Below are 25,877 nucleotides of genomic sequence, written 5' to 3' on the forward strand. Positions count from 1 at the left end.
GTCAGAGAGAGAGGCCTCACCATGGGGGTGGACAACACCCCAATGCAAGTCGTCTAGCTCACAGCCACAGTTCTTTCTTAAGTAATTAGTGAGAACTCCAATCCTCCCTTACAAAAATTCAGGGTCCAACCTATACAACAAACCCTTTAACTTCTTCAAGGCTCCAACCTTGAATGAGGACTCCAATCCTCAAAGAAAAATCCAGGCACCAACCTAGTTTCAATGATGAAACCAACCCTCTTAGGCTCCAACCTAAACAAAACACTTCCAATATACTTCAAAACTTTACCCTAGCACTACTTCAAGATGTCTTCAAATCAGCACCAAAAATTTTGCTTCCAAAACTCTTCAAGTGTGTTCAAAGGTATCTTCTAAAGACTACTAAGTAGCAGTTAGCTACAAGGCTACTCCAATGTGGTTCCAAGGCACTACTCTAAAGTCTTCTTTAGAATTTCACCAAGGTATGTCCAAAAAAAGGCATTCAAGCCTACTCCGAAAATCATCAAGAATTCTCTAAAAAGGTTTGCTTCAAAGCGGCTATAGGATTACTTCAAAACACTTCAATCAATGCCTTCAAGATAGCTCAAAGAGTTATACAAGTTTTCTTCATAAATCACTTCAATTTTTCCTTAGGGATTGCTTAAGGACCACTCAAAACTATTACAGAGAAATGCTCTTGAAAGCCTCCAAAGTAAGCACAAAGTATGTATGGAATCTGAGTCACAAATGGCTGAAAATAAAGATCAACTAGGGTCGAAAGTATGTCCCCATCAAGCCAAATTACAAGCCTAAATCAGTCCTCGGAAATTCCATAGTTGTAGAGTCGAAAATCTTGGTTGCGGGGATCAATTTTGCATTAATATCATGTTGAGGTTTACTACTACTTCAGACCGAGTTCTTCCTTCTTCCGCAAGCTAAGACTAGGACAAGTATGTTGCTCTTCAAGCGCTGAAAATCGTTCTTCAGATAGGGTCGTAGTCTTCTCCAATATTATCCAAAGAATTGATTAAGAAAACCCCAGTAACTATTATGCAAGAACATAACCAGAAACTATGAACTTCTCCTTCAATTTGCCTTAGGTTTCATGGGGTATGAACCACTAAATCTCCTTGTTACAGGTCTGAACTTCCCTTATTTGTATTCAGGTAGCTAATCTCACCAAATTGGGAGGATTGTGGCCTTAATTTATACTAATTCAATTATACATTAAACTAACGTGTCTATTGGGGAGGGGGTCTAACTTGTTCTTAAGTAGGCCAATTTGACAAACGTCAAAAATCTAGTTTCTCCACTTGAAAAATTCTTTCTCCTCAATGGAGAGGACTTGGGAGGCGTGTAAATACTCTTCGGAAAGGCTTAAATTTTTCTTTAATCCTATGTAATTTTCTTCCTCGGCTGGAATCCCTTTGACATCAATAACAATTAATTTCTCGAACAAACTCTTGTTAAGTCATAAGTTTCTGGTATATCTGGCTTGTGGGTTGTTGGATATACTCTTGGTTTTACAATGGTAGCTACTATGTTTGATCCTCGGCCTCATATAGATTAGTCCAACAAGTCACCAAAACACCATGGCCAAAAAAAAAAACTCATAATCCCAACCTTGAAAGCAAACACTATGCAACTTGCATGTCGAAACAAAACAATAAAGCACTTAACAATTCGTATATTTTCAACCATCAAAAAAGGCACTATCATCAAAATTGGGAAGACATTTATTTTGTCAAGGTATTTATCCAAGAGTTATTACCATAATATTTCCCCTTAATAATCATAATCTCAATTCCAAAAAAGAAAAGACTTCGCAACGCTAAGAGAGTAAAACACTTTGCAAGTGGCAACTTTTCAAGAATACCGCAACATGAAAAGCATTTGTGTTGTCAGTGTCTTCATCCATCTACAAGTGCCATTATATATTTTAATTTCCCAACATGTCCTTACAACACAAAGATGAATTCTTACATACGAATAACATGCAAGGACTCCGTCATCTCCTCCTTCAGGCATTGAAGGTTATTTGGTTGGTTATCGGTTGCCACGTTTTTTGACACCACCCCTCTAGAAGTTCGAAAGGAAATTTTACAGCTAGAAGCAAGGTAGTTTGAAGACCGAATATATCACTTTGATTTTGAAATTGGCAGTTTCTCTCTGAAATGGGTTCTTGATCCTGGAAAGTTCAGGTAAAGAAGCGTACACTTTCTTCACTACATCACAACCCATAGGAAAATGGAAACTTTGTTAAGTATGGTTATACAGGACAAACAAATTGACAATTATAAACTTTTTGTTGGACAAGAAGATATCAAGAAGATCAAGAGTCATCAATGCTCCTCCCAATGTTCCACCCATAAACATTTCAAATGCACACTCTCCTCCACTTTCTCCAGTCATCATCTTGGACTAATATGTCCAATATGCTTCTATGCCTTTTGGTTTCTTTTACTTATGATGTACTAAATAGTTGTTAGTGGCTATCTACTTGTTTGTTTACCGGTTTTTTTTCCTAGTTGTTGGAGGCTATCATTGGCTTTCTCTTGGACTTGGCAGCGTAGTTTTTTGTTTTTAAGAGGTCGCTATAAGGTGCCTACAGTTAGCATCTTTTTACCTACAATACTATCTCACAATCTCCTGGACAGTGAGTACGAATATCAAGTTATATTTATGTAATCTTCTCTTTTGCTATTAATAGAAATCTACGGACAAAATTTACAATAAAAAAACATGCAAGAACTCCAAGAATATTGCACATAGGGTGAACCATATAAGTATTATGGAAAGTGGAAATCAGGCAATGACCAAGCATGAGGCTTTGGAAAAGGTTGTAAAAACTACTTTTGACTTTAGTAAATGTTAATTGTAGATTTCTCATGTTTATTAGGTGCAAGGAATTTGTAATACATAAAATAATGTTCTTTAGAGGGTTCTAAAGCATTTGTTATTGAAATGTATCAAGAAAATATACATTTTGTTAATTCATTTTTTTAAATGAATATATATTATAAAACGTTGTGTTACTAATTCATTACTTATCACTAAGTTGTAGTTATATATATAAATAAATAAAAAATTTGAATTGTACTAGCACAATTATTAAAAGTGATTTTGTAATTGTCGCAATAAAATTAAAATAAAAATTGAATATATACTAGCACAATTGCATTTTTAAGGTGGTTCATATATATATATATATATATATATATATCCCATTTTCACATTGAAAAATATTAATCGCATTGATTGATGTATATCAAATTTTAATAATGTGGTTATCATGGTTGACGACCAACATGCATGAAGAGAAGTATTAGATCATGATTGATAATGTTTGATTGTTGTTAAATACAATCAACATATGGTTAAATAAGAGTGACCATGGTTGACCATGTTTAACTATAGTTGATTATGATTGATTATGGTTTACTATAGTTTATAATGTTTGATCACGTTGACCATGCAAACAATACTTAACTATGTTTAATATTGGTTGACCATGAGTCATTGTGTTTGAACATGTGGACATAGTTAAAAACGGTTCAATATAATTTGTCCATGGTTCACAATGTTGTCCATGCTTGACTATTGTTAACCAAGCTTGACTATTGTTGACCATGCTTGACCATGGTTGATCTGGTTTCAGAATGGTTTAACATGTTGAACTTATTAACCATGGTTGAGTTAGCTTGATCATGGTTGACCATGGTTGAGCTAGCTTGATCATGGTTGACCGTAGTTGAGCTTATTTGACCATGCTTGACCATGGTCAAACTTGTTTGTCCATGGTCCCCATGGTTGGCTTGGCCATCTTTGACCATGTTTTTCAATGTTTGATGTTAATTGGTTTTGACCATGCATACCATGCTTTGACTATGGTTGACCACACTTGACTATGTTTGACCATACTTGACCATGCAAGCCATGTGAAGCATGTTGACCATGTTGAATATGGTTGAGCATAGTTTGACCATGGTTATAAAGAGAATGGGATATAAAGAAAATGCATTAATATATTTAGTAATTTGAGAGTTAATTAGAATCAACTTGATCCAATGTCTTTAGATAAGTTGTGTTTCCTTAATGTGAATTTGTAATTATGTAATTCGAAAGACAAATAAGTTCTAGAAACATGTAGTTTTTCATTATCTTGTTTCATAAGCACTGCAAGATATTTAATTTTCTCAACAATCCACTAGGATGTATATCTATTGGCATCATCTTGAGATCGTTAATATTTATTGAATAGATTTTATAGGTCCTTAATGACAACTTTTCAACATTTCCTATAATTATTACATATTTACAACTTTTTGCATTTTCTAACTTCTTTATACACTTTATAATTAACAACTCACCTACTTTCCTAAACCTCTATGCTTTTAAAAATCCTTACATTCAAATTGTACAAAAATCACTTGCAATACATTTTTTAATTTGAAATTCACATCAGTGTTCTTTAATCTATAATAAAATAATTGTCAAATTATCGCATGTTACATTATTAATACATTTTTTAATTTGAAATTCACAACATTATTCTTTAATCTAAAACAATTATTGTCAAATTATCGCATGTTACATTATTAATAACAAACTTGTTAAGCTATGTACTAGATTGTCTACCTATACATATATGATATTTGATATCATACAAAACAAAATCATTTATAAGTAATTTCGGTTTTACGCCTTTAACCTTATTTTTATTTTCATTACCTTTTATAATAAAAGACTTTGTCAAAGTACTTTATTTTTATTTTCATTACCTTTTATAGTAAAAGACTTTGTCAAAGTAAAAGACTTTGTCAAAGTGTGTAATAAGCATGCACACGCTTGTTGTTTACCGTTATACAAAATTTTAAAAGATTTTAAAAACATTCTTAAAAACCCCTTCTTAAAAAATTCTCAAAGCCTTCTAACAATTTCAATTTCCAATGAAACTCGATATTATAAAATATTTTACACCAATCAAAAGAGACTTTCAAAATTTAAAAGTTATAAAGCTCCCTATATCATCTATAATAAAAACACCTTCTTAGAAAATTCTCAAAGCCTTCTAACAATTTCAATTTCCAAGGAAGCTCAATATTCCCTATATCATCTATAAATTTCCAATGAAGATAGATATTATAAAATATTTTACATATTGTTTAACGTTATTAAAATTTTAAAATATTTTAAAAACATTTATTATAGAATCTCTTAAGAGATACCTTCTTAGAAAATTCTCGAAGCCTTCTAACAAAATTTCTAATAAAGCTAAATATTATAAATTTTTAATAAAGCTAAATATTATAAAGCCTTCTAACAATTTCAATTTCTAATAAAGCTAGATATTATAAAGCCTTCTAACAATTTCAATTTCCAATGAAGCTAGATATTATAAAGCCTTCTAACAATTTCAATTTCCAATAAAGCTAGATATTATAAAATATTCAATTTCAATTTCCAATGAAGCTACATATTATAGAATATTTTATAATACTCAAGAGAGACTTAAAAAATTTTAAAGTTATAAAGCTCCCTATATCATCTATAAATTTCCAAATTTCCAATGAAGATAGATATTATAAAATATTTTACACCAATCAAGTGAGACTTTCAACTCTCAAATTTGAAAAGTTATAAACTTCCCTCGTACATATGTTCGAGATGTATTGAAAACACAATCATGCGAAATATTAGCCAATCATGACAGGTTGGAATAATCACAAGTTTATTCCAAGTGGAACACACGATATTTTCTCATTATCTTCTTTATTATTTTCTTTTATTTCAAAATAGCTTGAACAATTTAATGGAAAGTAAAGTGAACAAAGAACCCCTTAAAAGTTAAGGCTAATGGAAAGTAACGTGAACAAAGAACCCCTTAAAAGTTAACGCTAGATTAACAAGAAAGAGCAATTGAGATACTTTACAATAGAGAGGTTAGCAAAGTATAGTAAAAGTTGATTTCAAAAGAGAAATCAAATTTAGATCATTCCAATCTCATCACTATTTCGAAAGTGACCAAAGAATCGCGTTGATTTTCTTTTATAGTGAATTGTTTCAAAATACCGGATAATTTTCACCATTGATTATCCACGAAATTTAGTAGATGATACTTCTCAAGGGTGCACCCAAATCAATTTGTTAATGTGCTTCATGCCAATGCAATATTATAGTTAGTATTAAGTTGACAAGTTGACAACTTAGTTGGGCAGGCAACTCATATATAATTCAACATGTATGTTCTACGTTATGGGGAAGAGGACAGTGGTTCAATTCTTATGGCTATAATGTGCTTGTATGTTCTATAAATGGTATGTGCATATGGGCAAGTTATCTCGCATGACTAAAGGTCAAATGAATCAGCAAGCAGCTCTCTTACCAAGGTTCTAATTCCCCAAACCCCAAGTGAATTGCCTTTCTTCGAATCATTGTAGCTTAACTCGTGAATGTCATAGTCGCATGACTAAAGGTCAAATGAATCAGCAAGCAGCTCTCTTAGCAAGGTTCTAAGTCCCCAAACCCCAAGTCAATGCAATGCCTTTATTCGAATCATTGTAGCTTAACTCGTGAATGACATAGTTGCTTTCGCCCAACTTGTCACAATCTGTCATACTCAACTGCACACATTTTTTAAAGTCATCACTACTATTAGTGTCATACCTTTAAAGCCTTTTTCAAACTAGATTGTTGAGTGTGTGTTACGTGTATACATAACAAATATGCAATTGTGCATAATTTACAATCAAAACCTTGATTGCACTACAAAGCATCCATTGGACCCTAGATTTTGATTACTCCCACATAGCCTTAATCAAAACCTTAATTGCACTAAAAAGCCTCCACCGGACCCTCGATTCCACAATTGAAGTGTAGTCTCCGAGAAGCATGGATTGCCCATATGGATTAACCCGTACCTACACCTTCTAACACTTTTTTGACAAAAAAAACATGATTCCACAATTGAAGTGTAGTCTCCGAGAAGCATGGATTGCCCATATGGATTAACCCGTAACTACACCTTCTAACACTTTTTTGACAAAAAAAACTTGCACATACATGATTGATAAGGATGGTCGATCCATTCACCTGTGTGTAATTCATATTATTATGACAAAAAGATATAATGTTCATACGTATTCTCCTTGATGTGTAAGTTTACTCTCTAAACATATCAGTAAAATTTTACTTAGAATTTTTCATTTCACCAAGCTTTTGGTCAACTTTATCAAGCGACAACTACTCGACTTTAGGTTTAACACTACAACCTAAACATCTTTCCATGTTACAAAAGTCTTGTTCAACTAAGAAGAAGTCACGAGAAATCAAGACGAATATATGCAGTCCATATTTTGCAATATATGCATGTATGTCATGTATTTACCTAAAACACCCTTTGATTGGATCAAGAGAGCAATTGACAATTCCTTGGAACCTAAATCACACCCTTTATTAATTCCACGTAGCCTTAATCAAAACCTTTATTGCACTACAAAGCCTCCATTTGACCCTCAATTCCACAATTGAATTGTAGCCTCCAAAGATCATGGATTGGCCATAACTACACAATCCAACACCTTTTCGACAGAAATACTTGCACATACATGCTAGATAAGGATGGATGATCCATTGACCTCTCCATGTAATTCGTATTATATGACAAAAAAGATATAATGTTGGTGTTCATAAGTGTTCTTGTTGATGTGTTAACATATCAAGATCCAATAATGATGCTTCAAAATTTTACTCGGAAACTTCCTTTTCAGCAAGTTTTTGGTCAACTTGATCGAGTTGGAAATTATTCTATTTTTAGATTTAACACTGTGATAGAAACATCTTGCTCAACTAAGAGGCCATGAGCACTCAAGACTACTCTCGCAACCACTGGATCACACAAGCACAATCTATCAGTCCTAAATGAAGAAGACCAATTTGTTCAGAAATCTGCAGGAATTTTACAATAATGGAGGAAGCAACTCCATTCTAGATGCATGATTATTGTACTTGATTAACTGGAAACAGCTTCCACATGAAGCAGCCACATGGGAGCAAGATACTTTTGTTAAAATGTTGAAAACTATCGTCACTTGTTCGAGCTTTGAAGCCAAAGCATCTTGAGGTTTTCTTTTCTTTGTTGGGGGGCATGTAACAACCCTTACAGTCGTAGGTTATTTGTTTACCTTATAAAATTATTCAAGGAATCAAGATGTCGGCCTTGTTTAAAATAGCTAAATTTGGCTATTATTCTAATTGTTGTATAGGTCCACTGTCCCTGTCTTCCAGACCCTCCAGTCCGATATAAGAGTCTCAATTGTTATGTTATTTTATTGGGCCTCTCTCGAGGTATGAATAGAATGATTGCTTTAGTATCTATCTTTATCTTTCCTAGTGTATTCTCGTCTCTTGTTCGTTACCAATGAGAATCTCTTGGATCCTTACCAACTTTGCAGCGATTGCTTGATATCATGGAAATGATCAATTGCAAACCAACGGACAACAGTGTACGTAAAAGATGAAACTACATGGATAGTAGGCAGAACATCCTGTGAGAATAGCTGTCAGCATTGCCATCACCATGGTCACAAGCTGCTTTCCACATGAGAAAAGTTATTCTATGATCGGTGCATGTATGATTGAGACCACATGCAAATATGATCATACGCCGTAGTATCTATCTTTCAGATACAAAATGTGAAGGTGGTCGGTAAACAATGTCCTTCAGATACAAAAGGTGAAGGTGGTCAATAAACAATAATGTTTGTTCGCACAAACTTGAATCAAAATACTGTTTTTTGAATTCACATTTTACTTCATGTAAAGGGAGACTGAAATAGATTTCACATTATTAAAACAATTGAATTAAATGACACATATTTATTGGCATGTTAGAGCAACCTTCAGATACTATCAGAAGTTTACTCTTTATCACAAAAGAAGCAGCTTGATGCAAAGTACCAACATTAATAAAGCATCCACTCAAAGAACGACTTCATATAAAACCATCATTGACAATAGAAGAAGAGAAATAATTAGGGCATTCAGTCTACATAAGATCACTCTAGAGTCTGGAACAAGGGCATAACAAAACAATGAAGGAACAGCCAGAATCATTTAAAAAAAAAAAATGACAAGATTGACATTCCAAAAATCTCACTTCAGGACAAGATACTTCCTCTGGATGTTCTGACAGCATAGAAGATACCTTGAACTGTAATAAGAATTGCTTGGCTGTACATTAAATGATCATAACATCGACATTTCATGAAATAAACATGTTTCCCATTAGCAATGTACATAGATTGCAAAGAGTTTCATATACATAGGAGATACCTTGAACTGTAATAAGAACTGCTTGGCTGTACATTAAATGATCATAGCATGGACATTTCATGAAATAAACATGTTTCCCATTAGCAATGTACATAGATTGCAAAGAGTTTCATATACATCTCACATATCTGGAATCCTGGAAGTAAAGGAGACAAAGATGGATAATCTATACCAGACAAGCACTACAAAATTAAAGGAAAACACTTCCAGACAGACGTCAGCTCATGGAATGATACCTGTGAGATAGGTTCTAGACAGTATTTCATAACGAAGATCAAAATACTAAGCAAGAATATTAGAACCACTATTTTATAGACAAACATTTATGGTCGTTAATTTATCCTGAATCTTTGGCTTTATGCCTTCCAACCCGTCCTTTTTATCTCATACCATGCAGGTTTACTCAAGAAAGTGCCTCGGAATTGATTCTGAAGGGTATATGCTTCTCACCACCCCCTTTACCATAGATATGAACTTTGAAGAATGAAGCGTTGTCCATATTGAAAACGAGAAACTCCCCAGCTTGAAGGTTATGATCGGAGACAAACGATTCCCAACCTTTGACCAAATTCATCTCAGGATCACGGTTTACAAGCCATATCTGCCCGCTTGGTCCTTCCAATACAATGTGCTCTCGAAGATGGTTGCCATATTCATCAACAAATTTTCTAGGAATTCTCTGTAACAAATAAATTAAACAAATTGGTTATAAAATTTCAAAAAACCTATCCCTCTCTCTCTCTCTCTCTCTCTCTCTCTCTCACGCACTAAAAAAACTCCTATACGTAGATGATATCATTTTAGCAGTCAGGACACTCCACAGCCTACATGCCCACTTAGGGGCTTTGGAAAGCTTCTGCAAAGAGGTGGAGATGAATTTGAATACAGGTAGATTAAGGTGGTACTTTTCTCGCTCAAAAAAAGCCAAGGAAAATCCATGTAAGTTTTGAAGCTAACAGCTAGAAGTGACTCAAAATTTACAGATCTCTAGCTCTAGAATTTAATGAAAGATTAACCTGGGCATGTGGGCCAGAAAGAGGCTTCAATGGAGTTGGAAAGTTCTCTTCTCACCTCAGAACAGATGTAGAACAGCTAAAATATCAGACAAGTAATGTTATGTTCTCTTTTCAGACATTCACGACATCTGTGCTCCTCTATTGTTTGGAGGTATAAGGACCTAGCTCAACCAATGCTCAGTAGAATCTGCTGGAAATGGTAGAGGAGCACTTAACAACATGCATCTTGAGGGGGGAAATCAGCACTCCTTACAAGATTTTTCTAGCTGAAACAGGCCTTTATTCCTTAGATATGGAAGCATTCAGAAGAAAACGTGGAATCAGCAAGGTAAGACATGGCTGAAGGAGTGGGATGCATTAAACGAAAGTCCTCCAATAGATGGGGAAGAGCTGAAAACACACAAGAATGTTGAAAGGCAGGAAAGTGGAGGAAACATGCAAGGAGAAAACAACTATACTATATAGAACAGTTGAACATACTAGCAGAGATTAGGGCTCTATTCTAGACACTCGTCGCACCTGCTCTCATCTATGGTTGTGACATATGGACCTAGTGCAACCAAGACTAAGTGGAATCCACCATAAAGGGTGCAGAAGCACTTGATAACATGCATCTTGATGGTGAAAATCAGCAATCATTATGAGATTTTGTTGGCCTAAAGAGGCATTTATCCCATAGAGACTGAGGCACTTAGAAGGCTGATTTTGTAGAATGAAAGGGTGGCATCCATGGATAGCAACTGGATACCGGCAACAATCAGCAGGGAAAAGCTTAAAAGAAGAAAGAAAACATGGAATCAGCAATGTAGGACACGGCTGAAGGAGTGGGATGTAATAGAGGAAAGTCATCTAATAATGGGAAAGAGTTGAAAACACACTTACAAGCATAGTACATTGCAGGAAAATGGAGGAATCAGGCCAAGAGAAAACAGCTATACTATATAGAACAGCTCAACATGCTAGCAGAGATTTGGGCTTAGGACTACAGTACTACTTGAAGCTTAGCCTGCCTTGAGTAGAGAAACAGCTAATATTTCAACTATGGACAAGTTCTCACAGACTAAGGTGTGATACAGGGAGACAGGTACAACCAGAGGAAGTTTGGGAGGACAAAACATACCTGCTATGTGGAAAGGGTGAAATATAAAAGGGTCAAGAACAAAAATCAGCAACTGGGAAGAAGCTCTTTAGGAAGAAACAATAGAGGTTACAGTGAGTCTGGTGACAAGAATGATGAGGGCCAATAACATGTTTCAGATATCAGCAATGGGGCGACAGGCAACAGCCAGAGCAGCGCAAAGGATGGGATTCCAGATAAGTCCAATACTTCTTTGTACCATGATATAGATCAAACCTACAATTTTTCAGCTCTTTGCTTTCCTTGCTGCAATATTTTCTGCAGTCATTTTAATGTAGACTGACATAGTTATTCCATTTTTGCACTGCCTGGAAAGATAGCTCTCATTGTAAGCATCTTAGTCCCATATTGGTTTAATAAAACTTATATTCTGTCTGATCGCTTTACAATTTCATGAAGCATATTCTCTTATAAACACAAAGAACAATCTTCAGCTAAATCAAAACCACCTACAAACTTCAATACATTATTATAAAATTTGGTCTCCTTTTTTATTATTTTATATGTCATAATATCTAACGAAGAGATCTTTTGCAAATATGACGTAAAGTAAATAATAGAAATAGACTATTCCTGAAATAAGATGGATAATAGGAATGTTCATCCCCTTAAAATAAGAAAATCTAAACTCACCTTGCAGTTCATTAATATCAAATAAGCATCCGGGCCATTTGAGCGCTTAAATCAAATTAGCATGAAGATTGAGTTTGAACAAATTTGCTGCTATAACTTGAGGTCAGAGACTGCAGAATATATTTGTCCTTGAAGTTTGAAAACTGGCAGGTAAACAAGAAGAAAAAGGATACTGAGGTGTGACACTTCTAAACAGTGAACCATCAAGGATGGAAGGAGTCGTAACAGTAGGTCTAAATTTTGTTGAATTCTGTACCTGCAGGTCTTCTAGCTTGGTGTCTTAGATAGGAAGATCTTGTAGTAGGAAGATCTTGTTTTGCCTCTTTAGGAGCTTGCATGGGACATGCAAGGAATGCATGAAGGTTGCATCCGACATGCAAGGCATGCATGAGGGTTGCATGAGACACATGCATGGCATGCAAGCTATTTATAACTTCTTTCTTATGTTTAGGAAAAAAAGACGTAAGAAAAGTAAGTTACTTAATTTAATAGACTTGTCTTTAGTAACTCAACGATTTAATCTCAAAGGTCGATCTAGACCTTAATGAAGTTATAAATTGAGCCTAAGAGAAGAGGTTAAGACACACAATCATTGTTGAGCACTCGAGCGAGTGATTTTTCGAGTGAAAAGGCTTGACTTGACCAAGGAGATTCAGGAGGACGCTGAGAAGATTTTGGGAGGAAATCTAGAGGTCGAATTGTAGGTAGGAGGCGGCCGAGCAGCAAGGAATCAAGCCAATGCCCACGTGTGCAAGTGAGGAAGGGTGCAGACAGTCTACATGTGCAACAAGACAGCCGTGACTCGCATGTGTGACACCAAGGAGGTCAAATAGTCCGAGATCTTGATCGCGTAGGCCGAGTTTTGTTTAGGCCAAAATTCTCAAGTGGCAAGGGGTTTTCTCAGGCCAAATTTCTCAGTAAGAGGTTGAGTTATAGGTCTTCTTATCAGTTATAATTTCCTGTACATTTCTTTGTGCATCTGACCCATATTTTCTGAGTTAATAAAATTTTTGGAAGGGTTTTGTCAGTGAATTTTTCTGTTTTACTTATTTCTACTACAAATTTAAAAATTAACATATCTAGTTTTCAGCAGTTTTGAAACTTATTTGGTAAAATACTTTCCTGGGTATTGTTAAATTGTTGAGTGAAATTAAATCACACCTGATAAGAGTTTAAATTAACATGGTAGGAGAGAGATCACAGACTTGATGGTAAAAGATTTTTTTGAACACAAGATTTAAAATGATTTACTGTTTTTGTGGCCAAGTCAATTTGTTTAGTATGGCATCATAGGGTTTGAGGTATGAAGATAGGTTGAGGGAAGGAATGAACCTCCATTGTTCTAAAGGTGAATGGCTTGTGGGAATTTGCAAGCACACAAATTCAGGTTCCTACAGACCCTACACAAGCAATCGATCACAAGCTGAAGGATCCGAAAGCAAGGGGAATTATTTTGGATGGTGTGAAGGATCACGTAATCCTTCACATAATAGGGAAGCAGAATGCATACAAGATGTGGACAGCCTTGACCGGTCTATACTAGAGTACCGACAACAACAAGAAGATGGTGCTGCGAGAGAATCTCAACAATATTTGCATGAACAGATCCAAGACTGTGACCTCATATCTCACTAGGATTCAGCACGCTTGTGATGATATATCAGCCATAGGAGAAACTGTGGTTGATTCAGAGCTTGTAAAAGTAGCTCCAAAGGGGTGTGCTAAGCAATGGACCACCTTTGTGGAGGGGGTACTTGTAAGGGAGCAGCTTCCAGATTCAAACCAGTCGTGGGATGACTTTACACAACAGGAGATTTTGGAAAGTTCTATCACTGGTTGGCAATACAGGGGAGGAGATTAGGTGGATCTTGCTCTTGCTAGGCAAGCAAAGAAGGGAAACAGAAATGTCAGGCAGAACTAAGGTGGAGGTGGATCTTAACAGGGAAAGGAGAAGGAGGGCATGAAAAAATTCAAGTGCTTTGCATGTCACAAGTTCGGTCACTATGTCGAACAGTGTCCAAACAAGAAGAAGGGCAAAGGGAAAAATTCTACGGCAAGAGAAGTGCAGGTGGATGAGCTTTATGAGAAGTTTGATAAGGAGTTTGTCTTGGTCTCTTGCTTTTCTGGCACCATATATTGTGGTGTGTGGTTTGTGGACAGCGGAAACTCTCATCATATGACGGGATCTCGAGACCTCTTTACTAGCTTCACTAGTAAGCACTGAAGCTCAATGTAGAGCTTAGAGACAATGTAAGATATGCAGTGAAGGGTGTTGGCAGTATACAGTTCCAGCTGAACTCAGGGAGTCCTATGGAGGCTAAGGAGGTGTTATATGTATTAGGGTTGGAGAAGAACTTGCTCTCCATTTTGAAAATGGTGGACAGGGGACTTGAGGTCAACTTCATGGGAGATGAAGTTCTTGTGAGGCTAAGAGGAGCAGATCCCAGCTTGAGGCGTGTGATAGGGATGAAGGAGAGCAACCTATATCTATTGAGAGGATAGCCTATGAAGGCCCTGGTGCATGACAGTGACATTGTGACAACCAAAGTGGGCTTGGCATATGAGGATGGGACATCTACACTACATGTGTTTACCATTGTTTTGGGAGATTGTCACTGGTTTTCCAGAGATTAGGGCAGAGCAGGAGGTTGTGTGTAAAGGATGTGCGCTTGGCAAGTATGCCAAGACAGCCTTTCCTCACAGTGCGACCAGGTCCAAGGGAGTGATGGACTTTGTACATTCAGATGTATGTGGTCCTATGTGACTGTAGTCAATCATAAGGTTCAATTACTTTATTACCTTCATAGATGACTATTCCAAGACGACTAGGAGGACTTGGATCTACTTCCTGAACACCCAGGATGTGGTATTCATCCAGTTCCAAGAGTTCAAAGATCTTGTGGAGAATGAGACCGGGAAGAAGATCAAGGTGCTAGATCAATCATCAGATAACAGGGGTGCGTATACCTCCAATGATTCAAGGCTTTCTGCAAGGATGCAGGGGAATCAAAAGAGAAAATACAGTGCCTTATAAACCTTGGCAGAATGGCGTTGTGAAAAAGAAGAGCGGGACCATCGTTGGAGAAGCAAGGGCAATGATCCATGATCAGGACTTGCCTATGTTCTTATGGGTGGAGGCTTGCAATACAGTTGTTTACTTGCAGAACAAGAGTCCTCACATGGCAGTGGAAGACAAGACTACTGAGGAGGCTTTTACAGGAGTGAGACCGGAGGTGAGCCACCTTCATATATTTGGTAGTCCAGTTTTTGTCCATATTCCTTCAAACAAGACGACTAAAATAGAATCTCTTCGAAGAGAGGGATCTTTGTGGGCTAAAGTGAGGTCTCAAAAGCCTACAGGTTCTACATTCTAAGATAGAGGAGAGACATCATCAGTGTAGATGTCACATTTGAGGAGTGTAGAACCTTTAGGTCTCAAGACACAGCCAGTGGTGGTAGAGGAGAGGAAGCAAGAGGCTCCAAGGGTTGAGGAGGATCCAACAGCACCAGCAGTAGGGACAGCCTTTACTTCAAAAGGAGAATTGAGATGTTCCTTCTAGCTCTACTAGGAGGATGACCAAGTAGACATTGAGAGATGCAGAGAAGCATGTGTAGACTCCTAACAAGATGTTTAGATAGAGTAGACCAGTAGCTAGATCTTCCATCTATATGGCCTTGATCAGCAGCATCAATGATTCCAAGCATTCTACTTTTGAGGACACAGTATATCAACAGGTCTGGAGGGATGCCATGGTGGAGTACAGTTCCATCAAGAGCAATGATGTGTGGGACATAATGCCAAGGATGGAGAGAAAGTTTGTGTTCACTTCTTGATGGATCTATAAGATCAAGCATGCAGCAGATGGCATCAAAGAGGCTTCTCCCAGAAGGAGGGAGTGGACTACGATGAGACCTTGCACCTATCCCCAAATATGCGTCTATCATGACAGTCATATCTATTGCCTTAGGCATGGGGTGGAGGATACATCCGATGTATGTGAAGGTTGCCTTCCTCGATGGGGTGATGAAGGAGGAGGTGTATGTTGAGAAGCGTGAAGGATTTGAGGTGCATGGGAGGGAGTCTTATGTATGCATATTGAATAAGGCCTTCTACGAGCTGACGCAAGCTCGGCACGCATGGTACTCCAAGATCGATGGGTACCTTCTTGGTTTGGGCTTCACCAAGAGTGAGGCTAACAACAACTCGTACTATGTACTTGTTGAGGACGAGTCACTTATATTGGTGTTGTATGTTGACAATCTATTCATGACAAGATCAGAGGCTCATTGAGATGTGCAAGGAGGACCTTGCTTTTGAGTTTGAGCATTGGGCTTATGCACTACTTTTAGGATTGGAGGTATGGCAGTAGCCAAGAGAGATCTTCCTTAAGCAAGGAAAGTATGCAATTGAGATCCTAAGGAGATTTAGGATGGACGACTGCAAGCATATGTCTACACCAATGATCACCAACTTGAGGAAGATTGAATGCTTTTGAGCTTGAGTTGGTGGATCCCACTTTGTACAGACAGCTTATTGGGTCCTTCATGTATCGGGTCAACACTAGACCAGATGTTTGCTTTGCAATGAACACACTCAGCCAATTTATGGTGGAGACAAGGCAAGATAATTGGGTGGTAGTGAGCCATGTGTTGTGGTATCTTCATGGTACAGTATACTTTGGATTGAGGAATGCCAAAGTTGGTGGAGAGGAGTTGTAGGTCTACACAGATTCAAACTGGTCAGGGAGTGCAATGGACGAGGAGAGTATTGCAAGTTGTTTCAACTTGGGATCAACTATGGTCTCGTGGTATAACAGGAAGAGCACTCAGTGGCACTTAGCTCAACAAAGGCAAGTACATGGCAACGAGTCTGGTCAGTTGTGCGGCCATCTAGCTTTGCAAGATGCTCACAAGTTTATTTTATCTTGAGATGGAACCGACTGTGATAGACGATGAGAACCAAATTTGCATCAAGCTTTCAGAGAATCTAGTATTTCATAATAATTCCAAGCACATAGAGATCAGGTACCACCTCATCAAAGCCATGGTCTAAAGAGGTTTTGTGAGATTGCAATACGTACCCACAAGGGAGCAAGTTGCAGATATTCTTACCAAGCCTCTAGTGAAGGGGAAGCTTGTGTTTTACAGGGACAAGTTATGGGTGGTGGAGAATTCCTGCCTAGCTAGGAGGGAGAGTTGAATTCTCTAGTTGCGGAAGGTCTTATAGCTTGGTGTCCTAGCTAGGAAGATCTTATTTTTTCTCTTTAGGAGATTGCATGCGACATGCAAGGCATGCATGAGGATTGCATGCTACATGAGACATGCGTGAGGGTTTTCATGAGACATGCATGACATGAAAGCTATTTATAACTTCTTTCTTATGTTTAGGAAAAGAAGACCCAAGGAAAGTTACTTAATTTAAGTGACTCATCTTTAGTAACTCGATGATTTAAACTCGGTCGTCGATCTAGGCCTTAATGAAGTTATAGATTGAGCCTAAGGGAAGAGGATAAGACACACCATCATTGTTGAACGCTAGAACAAGGGACTTTTTGAGTGAGAAGGCTAGACTTGACCAAGGAGATTCGGAAGGACATTGAGGAGATTTCGAGAGGAATCAAATCAGAGGAAGGAGGCTAAGAAGCAAGGTCAAATTGGAGGAAGGAGGCTGAGAAGCAAGGAATCAAGCCACAACCCATACGTGAGAGTGAGGAAGGGCGCAGATAGTTGAAATGTGCGAAAGGATAGCCAAGGCTCACGTGTGACAAGACAATCACAACACAAAACTTGTGATGTCAAGGAGGGTCATACAGGCCAAAGATATTGATCAGGTTGGTCGTGTTTTGTTGAGTCCAAATTTCTCAAGCAGCGAGGGGTTTTCTCAAGCCAAATTTCTTAGTTAGATACCAAGTTACAGGTCTTCTTATGAGCTACAATTTCCTATGTATTTGTCTATGGGTCTAACCCATATTTTCTAAGTTAATAAAATTTTCATAAAGGTTTTGTGGGCGAATTTCTTTGTTGTACCTATCATTTATTTTTCACTTATTTCTACTGCAAATTTACCTGTTAATTATCAACATATTTAGTTTTCAGTAGTTCTGAAATTTATTCGGTAAAATATTTAAATTGCTTAATGAAATTAAACAATGGTTGATAAGAATTAGAATTAACAAATTTGGACCGAATCTGTTAGGCGTCGAATTTTGACATTGTTTTCTACTGTGAAGGTTTTGGGGGTTTCCTGCTACAAATTTCATGCGTTTCATGTTGCAATTTCTGAGACATTTTGCTGTAAATTTTGGGGTTTTCTACTACATATTCCATGGGTTTCCTACTACAAATTTCATGCCTTTAGCAAGATGAAATGGAAAATCAAGGAAGTATGACCATCGAGGAAATGGCCCATTTTGCATTACATTCTCTTTAAATGGAGCCTAAGTTCAAAGGAGAGGTAATATTTTGTGTAGATTAAATGATCAATCAAACGCCTACTTGAGATATATGACATATGACTCCTTTTGAGAAATGTATGGTTATAAATCCTCTATTATGCATTTTTAAAGTCTTTGAAACTTGTGCATGGAAGCATAATCCCAAAGAAAAATGCAACAAGTTACATCCTACAAACCAACATTGCATTGTAGTGAGATTTATTGAAAATTCAAGGCATATCACTTGTATGACCCTTCCACCAATATGGTGATAGAAAGAAGGGATGTTGTCTTTGAAGAGGTTCTTTACATGAGCCAGCGCGATCTTACCCCACTATTACTACAAAAAATTCACCTCCAATTATCTCAGTGGATCTATCTTTCAAAACCTTATGATCCTCCACTTTTAGTTGCTTCTTCCAACACCTCCCCTACAATGACTCAATCAATAATCCATGATGAGTATTGATGACTTGTCTAGTACTATTCTCATTCAAGTCTCCACCACTCAGGTGGCTCTCTTTGATCTCATATTAGTTAAGCTACCTCATCAGAATGTTACTATAAATCTCTTTGCTTTTGCTTCCCCATAGGATATGTCACAACTAATGCCTATGTGAGCTACATCTACTTTGCAAGATGTTATTTCATTCTTTCCCCCTAAAGGAGAAATTAAAATCAGATAGAGGCCCCTTATTTTACAAGCTCTTTTTACCATGGTTGATATGGATCCTAGTACTTATAATCAACCAAATAATTTCCCAAATGGAAGGATTTTATGAGTGTCAAATATGTTGCACTAATAAAAAATTAGAGTTGGGATCTAATCCCATTACCCAATGGTAAGACACTAGTTGGTAACAAGTAGGTGCACAAATACAAGTATGATACAAATGATAAACTCAAGAAACATAAAGCATGTCCTTTTTTCTTTACAAGAACTAGAATATATTTATATAAGCAAAACCTGTGTCAATAGGACACAACAAAGTTGTAAAAATCGTGTACATTATATAGAGAATACCAATCCAAAGCACTAGGTTTAGAGAGATCACTAAACATGGCTGAAGTAAAAAGGTACAAATAACCAAATAGGAAATTTACAGAGTAATCTCGATAATAAATTACAAGGATTGAGAGAACAAAACATTACCTTAGAGGAGACCTAAAAGTTGGAGAAGATTGTCAGTCTGCGTCATTTTCATCAAATTTTCCTAAAGATGGGGCATCTAAAGCAAGCATGAGTAGTTCCTACACATGTTGGGGAAATAGTGAATTCATCCTAGGTGTGCTTCCTGTAGATCCCCAAGCTAAGTAGGAAGCAACCCACATTCGTCTTGTACCTAGTGAATGCATTGCTTGTGACGGATGAGGATGTCTAATGTTGTCTCTACATATGCTTCTAGATTTGAGAATTGAATTTGGAGGAGACAGAGAGGAATGAAGCTCTTCAATTTCACCATCTTGATAGTGTAGGGTTTCCCTGAGGTCATTCATTTTGCGATGGGCCATGAGGTCAATACTAACAATAAATCTTTAGACCTTTAATGAAGGAAACCTGCAACAGTGGGGGAGCAACGAGAGCGGGACAAGAACGGAAGAAAAATGACAAGATATTGTAGATCAACAATGAAGCACCTTCTCTCCATATGGACCATAACTACATCACCCATTAGTGAGAAGACCCACTTTTGGTTATGATGGCTCATCTATAATTGCACTGCCTGGAAGATCCCACAACACTACAAGAAAATTCGTGGGAATGGTTTAAGAGATAGAGTTGGGCATGTTGATACCACAAGAAGTGACAAGGGTTGTGTCCATTATATGATGCAATGGTGGCAGAGGAATACCACGTGGAGTTCATATGAGTAATCATTAATTGGGGAGCGAATCATTAAGGTATTGGTTGAGAGGAGAAATGACCATTAATTAAAATATCCCAAACCTTTCCTCAAAGAGCCTTATTTTCTTAGTAAATAACTTGTGAATTGTTTATGCAGAGGATATGGAAGATATCTACGAAATAAAACAAATGAAGGAAAGATCAAATTCGATGGCAAATCAAACTCAACCTTGCATCTGAAAGAATTGTGCCCAAATGGATGTGTTGAATCATATTATTATAATCCCCTAGATGGCTAGGGAAGAGGCCAGTTTGACTCCCTAATATAGAGCATAGGCTTTCACTTGGTTGTTAGAGGCCAAATCTAAAATCCATGAGAAGGGTAACAAAAACACAATGTTTCCTCTTGGATCAAAGAGAACCCCTCTTGCTCCTACTACCCGAAGGTTATGCTTGGAAGAATTGTCAAAACACAAGATGTGAGAGGTAGGACTTCATCTAATGATGAAATTCTAGAGGTGCTCACTGAAGCTTCAAAGTTTATTTTAGTCTTATCTAAATTGAAGAAATTTCAAGGGCAACATTTTGGTACCAAGCGTTCTCACACCTATTAGTTTGCTAGGGGTGATAATTTGAGCCTGCAAGAATTGGAGTGATCTAACAAGAGCATTAGGGCCTTGGGCACTACTATCTTGGGTTGTGACAACTCACTCTGAAAGGTGGCTTAGTTCCGAGCTAACCAAATTTTCCAACATACATAGTTAGGAAGCATTTACCAGGCCCTTTTAAAACTGGGCTTTTGTGCCAAAGAGGTGGTCTAAGGAGGATGGCCATCTTACCATGTGACTAATTCCCTACAAAGCACATTGCCAAACCTGTCAAGAATAAGCACATTCTAAAAAGAGATGAGTAGACATCTCACAAAGGAAGAGACAAAGGATACACCTGGCGGGGCCTTGAATGCCTCGTTTAAAAATATTTTCTACTATAAGGGTCTTTCGTTGAGCTAGGGTCCAACAGAAAATATTGACTTTGCGGAGGTTGTCAAGTTGCCAAATTTTGTTCCAGATTCCAGATTTCGGAGGGATTGCTAATTCAAAGAGTTGGTACTCGTATCACTTTTTGACAGAGTAATCTTGAGTTCCCCATCCTCAAAACTCCAAATTAGCTCGTTGTCTTGGAGCACAATCATAAAGGCGCAAATGAGAAGGGGATGAGATTCTACAATTGGATTGAAACTTCCCCAAACTCCTAGCCTAACCAAAGACTTGGGGTATGAGACCAAGAAGATATATAATACAACCTGAATTTCCCCTACCTGTCCAACCAATGTTTAAGCAGAAAAAAGAAAAAAAAGTAGATCAGGGAAAATTGCAATCTTTCCCATGATATTGTCACTCCAAATGTTGATTTTCTTACCTTTGGTAGGGATCCATGTCAATTGACTTTGGAGGAGGGGGAGAAGAATTGAAAATTTTCTAGATTTGCAATCTATTGCAAACAAGAAGAATGGTGTCCAAATAACAGTGATGATCCCCTACTAGATATCTTTTTGTAGCACATTTTTCAACCAATCGTAGTTCCTAGAGATGAGTTTCTAGAGAAGTTTTCCCTGAGAGCAACATTCACAAAAGTAGGGTCCTTCACACTTAAGACCACCATGGGATTTAGGAGCTCGAATAGTTCTCCGATTTACCAAGTGGAATCATTTATGATTTGTCTTACCTCCTTCCTAGGGAATCTTTTTAGTTCCTTGACTATATCAAGCTTAACAACGATAAGATCCAACAAGGAGGAGAACTGGAAAATTGGATAAGTCGATAGGGTAGATATGATTGAAATTAATCGACCAGTCGAATTGAGCCATTGTGCAACCCATTGGATGAATTTAGCTTTACCAAGAATTGGACCAAGGGGAGTGACGGCAGAGGTGAATGCCTAAATATTTAAAGGGACGTTAGTTTTCTTGGAAAGGAAAGTGAAGAATTTTGGCAATGCTTAAGAGCATTTTGATGCTAGTATTCCATGCATAGATTCAACTCTTAGTGCATTTAATTAAGCCCTTGGATACTTTGGTGCACAGATCCATAACTTCCTTAAATTTGGGGTTATGATGGTAGATGCTTCTCCTAGCAAAAGGGTATCATCTCCAAATTGGGAGTGATCAATTTTCTTAACCCCTCGAACAAATTATAATCCTTGGAATGTCCCTATCCTTCTCTCGTGCTCAAGTTTCCTGTTCAAAGAATCCATCATTAGAATCGACAATGAAAGAGATAACAATTAGCCTTGTCTTAACCCTCTTATTGTTTTGAGGAAAGTTGTTGATCTTCCATTAACCAATGGAGCTATGAAGGGCTTGTCAATACAAGTTGATATTCAACTAATGTCGCTATCTCTTAAGCCAAATTCATGAAGCAAATCCAATAGGAAGCAATGGAAAACGTTGTCAAATGCATTGGCCATGTCTATTTTGATAATCATCCCTGTCTCTTCTCTTGATTTGTTGGAATGTATTGCTTCTTGGACAAGGATTATGTTGTCCACAATTTGTCATTTTTCTATGAAACCACCTTGGTTTGCTAAGATAATTTTGGAGAGTAATTGTCTGTATCTATTAGTAATTAGTATAGATATGATTTTATATGAGACATTGAAAAGCAAGAATGGCCTAAATCTTAACGAGGTGGGTTTGACTCTTTTGGGATGAGGGCTAAAAAAGAAAAATTGGTGACACCTCTTAGACACATAAAGTGGTGCACATACCGCAACGTTCCAAGTAAATTAAACTTAATAATGCACCAACAACGCTTGTAAAAATGCGCAGTGAATCCGTAAGGCTTCAAGCTTTGTGAGGGTTCAATTGGTTCATCACCTCAAGGACCCCCCCTCTATTTTTATTCAGGATAAACATTCATTGTCTTTGTTGTTTTTTCAAGTGCAATAGATAAAGCATTAATTTCTAAAATATTGATAATTACATCTAATGATGTAGATATTCTTTTGGCACATTCTATTTGTCATTAAGCAATTACACTTCAGAAATTCAACCATAAATGTACAAGGTCAGTAGAGATCACAATGCACAAAGAGAACACAAGATTATCCTGAGAAAACCTACTTGGGGGAAAACCAAAAAACCTTTTCCTTAGAAAAAAATTTAGTTCAACAAGAAATACACCTAATTCTACTAGTCAATATGATGGTCAAACTAACCTACAATGCTATGATCAATCCTAGACAACCAGCCCTCTTGTCAAGTCAATCTTCTTCCCAACAACCTCGGCCCTCTTTGATCTTCCTACGCCAAAATTCAGCCTCCACGAATCTTCCTAGAAACTCACCCCTACTACCCAGAATATTTTCCCTGAAATTTTGGCCTTGCTACACAAAATATGTCCAGGAAGTCACACGTGCAAGTCAAGGAGAGGCAGAGAAATGCTAAAGATGAATTCATCCTTCTTCATCCTACTTCGTCCTTCCCCTTTGCTTCGATGGCCAAAATATATCTTGTTGTGTGTGAGATCAAAGTGTACCTTATGGAGGAGGTCGAGTGCCTTATATATAGTGTTTTTCCTATTCAAATGGTTGTCTCTTCACTAGAGCCGACTTGACTTGAAGGAGGGCCGACTTAACAAGTTTGGAGCCAAAAATTTGAAATTTGAAATTTTCTGTTTTGAAACCGACATGAAGAACATATCCTACATTAAACTTTTCAAGGAATCATCAAATAAAATGACATGAAGAACATGTCTTCTATTTCAAGGGCTAAAATATAAATTATGAAGATCGACCATAGCTACAAAATTCAATAGTGTTTAGGGATGATGATGGTGGGGATGTGTTCCAATGATTACTTAGTTTCCTCCTTATTTATTATCCTTGATTATATATACAAGTTTTCAAAATGTTTGGAGGCAACTTCTTTAATTTTGTCTACGAAGGAGATTACTTCCCCTATGTCTCATTTGATTTCTTTGACTTTCTTTCGCAATAATCTAGATTTTGCTTGTCTATGGAAGTATTTAGTGTTCCTCTCTCTTACTTGCAACCAAAGACTTCTAAACTTCAACCTCCATTCTTCTTCTTCTACATGTAATGCATTTTGATATCGAGTAAACACACCTTTCCCTTTCAAGTATGTTTCTTGACTTAATTTTGTTTCCATTTTAGTCTAAATATCCTCTAGTTCATTCTTGCAGTATTTGATTCCTACATCCAGAGACAGATAACAAGACTTGACCCATTCTTTTAAGGCCATATTAGTGGCTTTAAGCTTTTGTTCCCATATGAAGATAGGGGAGCCACTTACTCAACCACAAGATCAAAGAACAGGAGACAAGATTAAAGAAGGAAGAGGACTAAATCCAAAGGGATTGAAGCGAAAGGGGATGGGGCCAAGGGTAGGGGATTCTACAAGTTGAAGGGAAATGGGGTGATGATCTAATCCAACACAAGGGAGGATATGGGAACACAAGGAATAAAAACTCTCAAGAAAGGATCTAGACACAAGAAATTTGTATAGCCTTGCAACAATGTGTCCAAGGCCAGCTCTTTTGTTTAACCATGTGACTTCGCCCTTTGATGGTTCAATGTCAAGCAAATCAAGAGACGAGATAAGATCCTCCATTCGTTTCAAGAATGGAAAGCAAACAATACTTATCTTCTCCTTTTGATTCAAGTTTGTAATAAAATCCCGAGCTATGATGCATTTTGATTCAAATTCCCTGTCTTAGAGATCCAATAAAGGCCCCCAACAGTAAAGTTTTTATTGATGTACAATAGGCATATAAACATTCACCACTTTGACTTATTCTCCAGTTGGAAGATGAGTTGGACTAAACAAAATCGAATGAAGAGTAGACTAACTGGTGTTCACATAGAATAGGTTTGAAATCTAGAGAGTGCAAAAACTCTCAAAAGCATCTCGAGAGCTCACTACAAACCCTTTGCAAGTGTGCCAAAGATTAGAACTTTCATGAAGAATCTTGTGGTACTTCAATTTTGTCTCCTAGATTAAGAGAACATGGGGTTATTCGAATCTGATTAATCCCTTAATTAAATCCAGCATTCCTTTGCTTCCCAGGCACCTACAGTTCCAAGAAATTATCTTCATCATTTGCTAGTGACTCAAGAATTCCTCTCTTGGAAGGATTGGGTCCTATTACCCACCATTGTGTGGGTAATATCCCTAGGAGAAAAAAAATCTCCAAGATGGTCCTCAGTCGACAGCCACCAGCCACCAGCTAACTCATTGTGCCATCTTCTCTGCACCTAAGCGAGCCATTTGGTCCCTCGCCCATCTGCCATGATCGTATGTTTGAAGGTGGACCCCCCGAATCTAAAGGTATTCCTTGTCATTTGGAAATTGAGTATCGTAGTTTGCTTATCGTGGATACTTCTGGGAATGGATTAATGGGGGGATTCAACGGAAATAATAAGCTAGGTCTATGCTTCTGTCCCCTAGACCCCTCTTGGGAATTAACCTTGGATTCTAG

At 37.3% G+C, this 25,877-nt stretch overlaps 1 protein-coding gene across 2 annotated transcripts in view; it reads right to left on the bottom strand.

Annotated features, from left to right (window-relative positions):
- Positions 1–9,313: 9,313 nt before the first annotated feature.
- Positions 9,314–25,877, bottom strand: part of LOC149217287 (B3 domain-containing protein At3g06220-like) — a 55,773-nt gene continuing 39,209 nt past the window's right edge. For both annotated transcript variants that reach the window (XM_089392970.1, XM_089392969.1), the window contains one exon: positions 9,314–9,991. In XM_089392970.1, coding sequence (XP_089249096.1) covers positions 9,716–9,991 — 276 coding nt within the window. In that variant the 3' untranslated portion in view covers positions 9,314–9,715. The remainder of the gene's footprint in view (positions 9,992–25,877) is intronic.

This window comes from Pinus tabuliformis, chromosome 1_1 (assembly GCF_031772625.1).
Source record: "Pinus tabuliformis cultivar Carrire ecotype Pingquan chromosome 1_1, CPIR1, whole genome shotgun sequence".
Lineage (NCBI taxonomy): Eukaryota > Viridiplantae > Streptophyta > Pinopsida > Pinales > Pinaceae > Pinus > Pinus tabuliformis.